Consider the following 9,694-nt stretch of genomic DNA (forward strand, 5'->3'; position numbering starts at 1 on the left):
CAATCCCACTAGTGGCCATAAAAACTTGCAGTGGGTGGTATTGACCAGCCGCCTTACGTCTAGTATATCACTGAGACAGGCCCGTACGCAAAATGTTTGTAGGGGGGGGGGAGTCTAATATGCGAGATAAAAAGCCAACAAATATTGTTCGAAGCACATGCTAGTGCTACGGGAGGGAGGGGTGGGGGGTCTTGGGGCATGCGATTATTTCATGCCAAAAAATGCTGCAACTTCATCAGAAGAATGTAGACTATGTAGAAAACGTTAAATACCAAAAGCAGCTGTGCTCTAACTATATAAGCATAATTTTTTACATCACAAAAATAGGGGGTTCGGCCGAACACCCTCGTATAAAAGCCCTATCCCAGGACCAGTTGAGAACTGAACTTTCCAAGAATATTAGTTCTTATTAGCCATACAACATTCCACCCAACTGTAGTCAACATTCTTCTGAGTCTTGTTGTTGTTGTTTTTTTCAGCCATACGAAAAGGGGTAAACTTTTACTCAGGATAACACCGATTCCACCTAAAACAATATAAAGCTAAACTGGGAAGTGTTCTTTCTTAACGACCTAACTGGGTTAACGAGATTTTGTTTGCTGAAAAAGTTTCTTTTCTTTTTTTTTCGATTTGGTCATGAATTTCGCGCAAGGCTACACGAGGGCTATCTGCGCTAGCCGTCCTTAATTTAGCAGTGACAGACCATAGGGAAGGCAGCTAGTCAACACCACCCACCGCTAACTCTTGGTCTATTCTTTTACTAACGAATAATGGGATTGTCCATCACTTTATAACGCCCCCATGGCTGAAAGGTCAAGCATGTTCGGTGACGGGGATTCGAACCCGAGACGAGCGCCCTAACAACCAGGCCTCAGAAGTTTGGGAGTCAACATCTTTGATAGGCCAAAGAGCCAACTGTTCGGTGACGGGGATTCGAACCCGAGACGAGCGCCCTAACAACCAGGCCCCATAAGTTTGGGAGTCAATATCTTTGATAGGCCAAAGAGCCAACTGTTCGGTGACGGGGATTCGAACCCGAGACGAGCGCCCTAACAACCAGGCCCCAGAAGTTTGGGAGTCAACATCTTTGATAGGCCAAAAAACCAACCGATATCCCATAATTCAAAAATTTTGAAAGTTTGTTTTGCCTAAAACTGGAGTTCACCGATGGCAATATGACGGATTTATATTTAAGTGTTAGTTGTTACGTGTATTATATTACAAGTTGGGCAACGTGCTGTGCTGAAATCTCTATTATTATTTCCGTTACCCTACTTCACCTTTAACTCTTTATATCGTGGCTACAGTGGTCAATTTTCAGCTCTCTGGACTATTTAGTTATAACCTATTGAGTATGGTTACTCAAGCGATAGCAGTGCTTTGATTACAACAGAACAATCAGGAAATAAATAGTATGTTGTCAGGTTTAATTACATGTGGTTGTTCTTTCGTTGTTATCTGCCTGTTTCTTTACAATTGGAATCCAACAATCTGACATTATGCTATTAGTTTTTAACAACCACGCGTGCGTCAGCCATTCAGAAAAATTACAGCACGTGACTATCGTAGTCTGTTTTTTTTTTTAAGTTTTAAACTTTGCACTACATTTAACCACCAAATGTACCCCGGAAATGCCGGATTAAAAAAAAAATGATGCTATGAATAGGGGCATGGGCCACCCCGTCAACTATATTGAGGCGTAGCACATGAACCGTTCGTCCGAAGCAAAGATACTCGTGCTACGCGCGGCATTAAACGTCACTTTTATTCAAAAGTTGGCTTCACGCATTTTTCCACCGTTCTTCTCACTCGGGTCCGCATTCATTCGCTACATTAAGGCAAAAAAGTTGTAATGACTGCCTGAACAGTTTCAGTTACATCTACCCCCAAGTTTCTCTACCGAATTTCGTCGAAACTGGTTCAGCCTGTTCTTCACAAACGGCCAATTCTACTTTATATCTATCTATATATATGGCTTAAATTCATCCACTGTTTTATTTATATACTGCATAAACATGATTGTAATATTGTTTATCAAAGCGAGAAGTGTTCACAGTTCTGTTTTAGCTGCTTAAACTGACTTTGTGTTAAAACAAACGGCCAACTCTACTTTATATCTATCTATATATATGGCTTAAATTCATCCACTGTTTCATTTATATACTGCATAAACATGATTGTAATATTGTTTATCAAAGCGAGAAGTGTTCACAGTTCTGTTTTAGCTGCTTAAACTGACTTTGTGTTAAAACAAATGACCAACTTATCATGACCAACATTGTAATTCACTAAAACAATGAAATTTAATCAGACAGTTTGGGAAAAATGGGTACCAGGCTCAAAACCTAATATCAAACCACCTGTAGCAACAATTATTGCATGCACTTGTTTTGTTTAAAAATGGTCATTCTAGGTTAAACAGGAACACAGTTAAAAAGTTTCATTAGTTCTAGTACCCTACATTCTCTCTCTGTGGCTTATTAAACCACAATATTTGGAAAAATTTATTTAACCATTGTCTGGAAACCCAGTAACCTAAAGACATAAAGAACATTAAACATTAACTACTATTCAAATAATAACCCCAAATTTGTTTGAAGTTAAGCAACACAAAGGGCCATCTGTGCTCTGCCAACCACAGGTATCCAAACCTGTTTCTAGCGTTGTGAGTCTGCAGAAGTACTGCTGTGCCGGGGGGGGGGGGGACGAGTAGACACAAGACAGGCAGACACTGAGTATTCATTATGCATTTACACCTATACACAACCACTTACTCCCATAAATAAATAATAAATGAAAATTAATAACCTGTCTCCACTGTGTTTTCGGTTGTGAACCCAATAAAACCTCAAGATTTTAACCTGCTTAATAGATTTGTGAATTACATATATAATTGTGTCTGTACTAAGTGATACAAGATTGTTTTTTTTTTTGGATATTCCTCCAAAAGAACTGTAAGTTTAATAACAATAAGTGCAACCAATTGGGTTTCGGGAAGACTTTGGTTAAAAATGATACAAACAAATATGTCAAACACTGAAAAATAAAACTGCTAACCCTCACTGAAAATTGATCATTTATCCTTTGACTTCCATCACGATCTTTTTTAACCTTCTTAAACAGGGATGGATTAAGTATCATAAGGGCCTGAGCCTATTACGATAGTGACTAAAGTCTAAGGTACAAAAAGTAAACCTTATAATTGGCCTTTTTTTTTTTTGAGCCAGGGCCTGGAGCTATGGTCCCAATAGTGCCGCTTTAATTTGCCCCTGCTCTTAAATATTAGAAAAATAATGTATAGGGCTAATATGGGCATATTTTGCACCAGACTTATTGTTTCATTGATCATGGAATTTTAACACTTCTCATAAGAAACTTTCAACCTTAAGAATTAAAATGATTTTGTATTTTATGAATTCTCATTGATAAATATTTAGCCAGAAAACCTTGAAAAGAACTTTCATAGACAAATAATTCCACAAATAATTAAACAAATAAGATATTATTTTGTATAAAAACTTGAAATGCACAGATCCAAGCAGAGTAAGTTCAAAGTACAGGATTTTAAGGAGAAAATTGATGATTAACTGAGAAGTAAAGGATGGGTTAATATTTGTACTTTTTTCCAAGGTTGGGTGTACAAGGACAGCATTGAAGGACCAAAATGGTCCATAGGTCATGTGTGAAACACCTCCACCAAGAAAGAACTTTTGAAAAATAATCTGAGAGTGAAGATTAATAATAGACTAATAAATACATTAGTAAAAAAACGATCAACAGTTCTTGCTGAAAAATTTAAAGCTTTATATTGTTAGCCCAACTTGTCCAAATATCCTTAATACTGCACGCAACAATCATGTTGTACAGATGCACAGAAGCTCTACAACTAACAACTTTACAAGTTAATGAAGAGTCTTCGTGTTATTCAACTATAATTCTAATCTAGACAAGCAAACATTGATGTTAATAAATGTCACCTAATGTCAGTGAATGAAATTAAAATTTTTTTTTTTTTAATGTAACCCCATTTCAATAATTGGGCAATGAGAGGGTTAGAGAGCTTCAGAGCCACAGGTTGCCGATCCTTTGGTTGGGTGATAATCTCAATAAGGTCACAAGGTTTCTCTCAGTTATTTAGTTCTTGAAACTTAGAAAAAACAAAAGTATTTATTTGAATTAATTCTAACCACATAAGAGTGAGCAATGGGGGTTACTATAAAAACAACTAATCAACAGAAATGACCAAGTGTAATCTTATTCATCAGATGTTTACACAAATTAAACATATCTCATCATCATGCAAACAAATAGACAGATTTCTATCTTTCAAAAATCGTAAAGTCTGCTGAAAACCAAACTCTGAATCTAAGCTTCTATAACTTTTATTTACTTATCATCGCATTCTAAATCACACTAAATAATCTTATTTTTCTTCTACTCTTACAGAACAGTTTGTATTTCAAGAAAACAAGTCCAATTATTTCCAAATTAATGTTTCAGAGAAAAATAGTTAAGTCTCCTCAAAGCTTCAATTGTTTTAGACCAGGTTGGTTTCCCACAGTGCACCGTTTCCACTCTTAACTCTTGAAACCCGTAATATTTTGCACTTTCAGCCGTTGATCAGAAATTTGTTTCATAACAAATGATAATGCTTCACACAGAATTTCCAGCCTATAAGATGATTTGGATTAGTTTTCAGCCAACGAGACGTAAATGTTCTCGAACATCGTCACCGTCCGAAGGTTGAATGAGGATTTGTGGCCAGACGCTGGCAGCATTCGCTCGGGTTTAAGGAGTTAAATTGGACAACTTGATACTTACAGAAGAAGTGAAAAATATGTAACTGTCATATCTAAATACATCTCAAAGGTAAATCATATCCTTTTTTTAATCCACTGCAATGTCTTAATGCATTAACGTGTTGTCGGGAGTGACTTACATTATTAGAAAATTATAATTTGTTTTTTATTTCAAAGCAAAAAATTGTCAAGGTTCTGAAATGTATTCAATTTGATTATCATTGCAAATGGTATATATATATATATATATATATATTTAAAGAATTATGTTCAATCTTGAGTTCCTTACCTTAAGAAGGACATTGAATCATTGGAAATGGTTCACGTGAGGGCTACTATAATGATATCTGGATTGGAAAGGTTGTTATACAAGGCTAGGTTAAGATATCCGACATTGTTTTTCTCTTGAAAAAGAAGAGTTAGAGGGGATCTGATTGAGATGTCCAAGATTGTTAAGAGAATTGATAATGTTGATGCATCATCTTTTTTTCGTACTTAATGGTGAGAATGGTAAGATTAGAGAACACAAATACAAATTCTGACGAGGTAGGAATCATCTTCAACTAAGACAGTTTTATTTTTCTATAAGGGTAGTTGGTCTTTGAAATGGGTTGCCTTCAGATGAGATGGATGCAGTTAATTTCAGGGAGTTTAAGGGAAGCCTTGATAAATATTTAAGTGATGAGGGCTGACTTTCAGTGGTTTATTTTAAAGTTTAATTGAATGGATGGGGCAGCCAAGATGGACAAATGGGTCTCTTGTTGTCATTTAATTATATATGTATGCATATCTACATGTGTGTGTGTGTGTGTGTGTGTGTGTGTGTGTGTGTGTGTGCATGCATGTGTTTATATATCTTGCATCAAAACAAGGAAACCAATATTCAATAAATGGGCCTATCTTTTTCAGAGGTAAAGAAGAAGAAAGCTCCACCTGTCAAAAGTACCAAGGTTTTATATTTTTTAATGTTATTTGCCAACTTTTTTTGATCCTACACTATTGTTTTTCTTATCATGAACATATACATATATATAATTAGTATTAGTATTAGTTAAGCCTGATTTGTGCTCACTGATGCTGTGTTGCACTTTTGCATTCCACTCATATCAAAATATTTACTTTCAACAATACAAGTAAATGAAAATAAAAATACTTAACACATCTAATATAGATGTGAATAACAAACTTTACACAAGGTTCTTTGAAATTAAACATTTGGTGAAGCAAACTGTCATCTACATTTCAGAATTTTTAAGAAATAAAACCTTATATAATTCATTATTTTGTCAATTTAGGTGGTGAGCAAAAAAGAAAAGAAAAGAAAGAAATGAGCAAAAAAGAAATGAAAGAAAAATGTTAAACATCTTAGAGCTTCTACTTTGAAGACAAATACACAATGTATGTAACGTACTTCACAAAAAAAAAGAAAACCTTCCATCAGTGCTAATCTGTCTCACTTTGGAAAAACACAAACATCATTTGGCTCAAATATAAAGTAAAGTGCAATTTTGTTTCACTTTTGTTTCTTAAAGAGAAAAATAGATCTTCAGAAATGAGTACAGAAGGGATTAACAAAATATTTATCAGGGTTTCCAAAATTTAATCTAAAATATTATATATCAGCACCTGAATTTTACTTTTTAGGAACATTAGATGATGTTATTCAAAAGGATTCTAGAAAGGCATGTAGAAGACTGTTTTAGGCCTACAGTAGAAGGATCTGATAATTATTGGTCATAAATACATGCTTTAAAAGTCTTGAAACAGATATGTTTCAATACTTATTCCTTAAAATTAACATAGTTCCCAGATCTGCTTACCTTATATTACAAGATGAAAGTGTTGGGAAAATTTCTATGTAAATAAGACAGAGAAATTCAAACTTGCGTAGAACTAATGTTCAACTTCATACTTCACATGACACAGGATTTGATGGACAACAAAAAGCCACTTGGCTATTCCATTCATTTCATTAAACACCACCTCTGCTGTATCCAACCCCAAGTTTTTAAGCATTCATCAAGCCTTCTCTTGAATTATCCTAATTCTGTTGCATTTACCACTTCTGAATAAAGTTTCTTTTAGAAGCTTAAAATTACCTAATTTGTAGATGACTCTAATCATGTCAAATCTTAAATTTATGTTTCCCAATCCTATCACTCTCACCAAAAAAATGATGCATCAATCCTATCTATTCCCTTTATACATTTGGATACTTCAATCAAATCCCCTCCAAGACTTCTACAAAAAAAAGACAACTTAACCTGTCCAAATTTGACAGCCCATCTATTTTGCACTATCTTGTTCCATGCCTTATCCATAATGATTTTTAAGTTTGTTTATGACATTTAACATTACATATAGACAAGAGCTTGAATTCTTCTGCCACATATTTAGGTGTAGTGTACGATATATATACACAAACTTGTGGATATTTTGATTTTTAATATGTTATTACTTATTTGTATAAGACTCTTGTTAGGCCTCACCTGGGTGATCCTTTTTATGGTTTAAAATTAATTCATTATAAAAACAAACAAGGGACGGTATGATACAAGTGGTTTAAAACTCAATAATGTTTAAAAATATATTTAAAAAAACTAATATAACTTTCAAACTCTGTGAAGCCAACGTATGAAATATATGCACTATATATTAATTAATATATATATTAGCATCAAAATTACTAAAACTAACAAAATATTGTATATTGTACTTGCGAAGCTGTATTACTATTAAACTTTGTGATTGACTTTCTGGCTATACAAACACACAGCTTCAGACAAATTCAATTTCAATGCTGAATTCAAATCGAAGTAAAAAAAGAAAAAGTTTTCGTTCCGTTAGTCTTAGGTGTATTGCCTTACTTATCGCTACTCAAACTAAATTACTGAATAAAGTAGAAATACTAGAATTTAAATAGCCAACCTCGTGTGATTTATCAATGAAAGTTTACTATTAATTGTTTAAAGTTTGTTCTAAGCAGTGAATAATAAGTACTACTTTAGTTTAAGTACTTACCATTTTATGTTTTCCCTTAAATACAACAGCGAAAGCTCCATGTCCGATGAGATCCTTGGTATTATACTCGTAATCTCCTACAGTTTCCATGACTTTGTTTTAAAAATCTTATCATATATCTCCAAATAAACTTTCTTCTGAAATAACATACATCTGAAAAATTAACTTACAGTAATAAACGGATGATGTATAACGTAACATTTCTCATCTAAAATCAAGAACAGTAGGAACATGTTTCCATCCATGTTCACTTACTACCTACATCAACAAGCATACTGAATTGTTAGAATTTTTAACTACGAACGCGTTTTGTCTGACATTCACATCAGCTGTTTTGAGCATGCCTATTAGGTTAAGTATTGAACTAAAACACATATGCACGCCATCGTTTGACAGAATTTAGTACTATATAGTATATTTATTTCATATCCTGCGCCATCACGCGGCAGGTTTCATATTCTACGATAAATTTGGGCTGAAACTTTCATTATAGGTTTTTCTCTTATTTGATTTTGTTTTGGGTGCAACACGTGTAAAAAAAGTTTATGATCAAATACTATTTTCTTTTATTGTAATTGTTCTTTAATTCTCAATCAAACAGAAATATAACGTAATATCATATCCGTACCATCATCTTAGCAGCAAATCTATTATTAATGCGGTATTCTATGGTACACTGATTTCCCTTATTAGTAATCCAATAGACTCCGTACAGCAAAAGGAGGTCTGACAAAAAATGTATCATGGAGTAAAACATAATTCTACAACCTTGACTAAATTTGACGCTAAGAAAGAAACATGATATGATTACAATTGTTATTCAATACGTGCACAAAAATCAAAGACAAGTCGAATGTGTTTATAGCGCTTTTACTGGAAAGAGCTCTCGATAAAAAAAAAAATATTAGCAGAAGTAGTGAAATGTGTGTTACAGACTGAAAAAACATAGTTTTATATACACGAAGCAATAATACTGTTCTTCTTAGAACACGTCTGTTACCCACGTGACTGTTGATCACTTCCATGTAAAAATAAGAGAGTTTTTATATGAAGGTATCAGTTGACCTGCCAGTGGAAAAGATTAATCCTCACTGCAGTATAAGATGATCCACTTTACAGAAGTCTTTCCCACAAGAAAGCATATGCATTACCTTAGTTGAACGAGCCATTATAGTAAGTAACTAGGAAGAAAGAAACTTAGCTACCTCCTTGACAGATGTTATATGTTAAAACTACATACACCATACGTATGAAAATAAATTATGTTAAATAAGGGAATAGCAAACATGTAGCGTGCTTGCATACAACATTGATATCAACATTGATATGGTAACAATAAATAAGAAAAAATAGATTAAAATGGATTTCTACCGAATCCCGACTGTGAACTCATTTTGTAGAAAAAAAAGATAATAATTTAAGACCACCTTCTCTTCTTGAGAAATGTGCTAATTTTTTATTAAAGTTTTTTTTAAGTATATATTTAAAACAGAAATTTATGAATATATGAATCACTTTAAAAAACTCATTACAAAAATTACCGCTGAGCCACTGACGAGGGTGAGGCCTGTGTAAAGTGATGAGATAACATCACCAATATCGCAGAGTATTGTAACATAACATAATGTTTTGGGAGAACATGGGACCTATTGGTCTATCTCGGCTCTCCCATCCTCCAAAACTAAACTAAAGCTATTATATATATTTTAACAAATCTTAAAGCCAACCCTTATCATTCATATACTTATCAAGCTTTCTCTTAAGTTCACTTAAACTTACTGCGTCCACGACATCCTAAGGCAACCCATTCCAAAAGCCAACCACCCTGATAAAAAAATAAAACTGTCTTAGCTGAAGATGACTCCTACCTTGCC

At 33.9% G+C, this 9,694-nt stretch overlaps 1 protein-coding gene across 1 annotated transcript in view; it reads right to left on the minus strand.

Annotated features, from left to right (window-relative positions):
- Positions 1–8,074, minus strand: part of LOC106465513 (serine/threonine-protein kinase unc-51-like) — a 92,477-nt gene extending 84,403 nt beyond the window's left edge. Inside the window, exon 1 of the mRNA XM_022393421.1 lies at positions 7,821–8,074. Coding sequence (XP_022249129.1) covers positions 7,821–7,910 — 90 coding nt within the window. The 5' untranslated portion in view covers positions 7,911–8,074. The remainder of the gene's footprint in view (positions 1–7,820) is intronic.
- Between the last annotated feature and the right edge of the window lie 1,620 nt (positions 8,075–9,694).

Source organism: Limulus polyphemus, unplaced genomic scaffold (assembly GCF_000517525.1).
Source record: "Limulus polyphemus unplaced genomic scaffold, Limulus_polyphemus-2.1.2 Scaffold1969, whole genome shotgun sequence".
NCBI classification, from domain to species: Eukaryota; Metazoa; Arthropoda; class Merostomata; order Xiphosura; family Limulidae; genus Limulus; species Limulus polyphemus.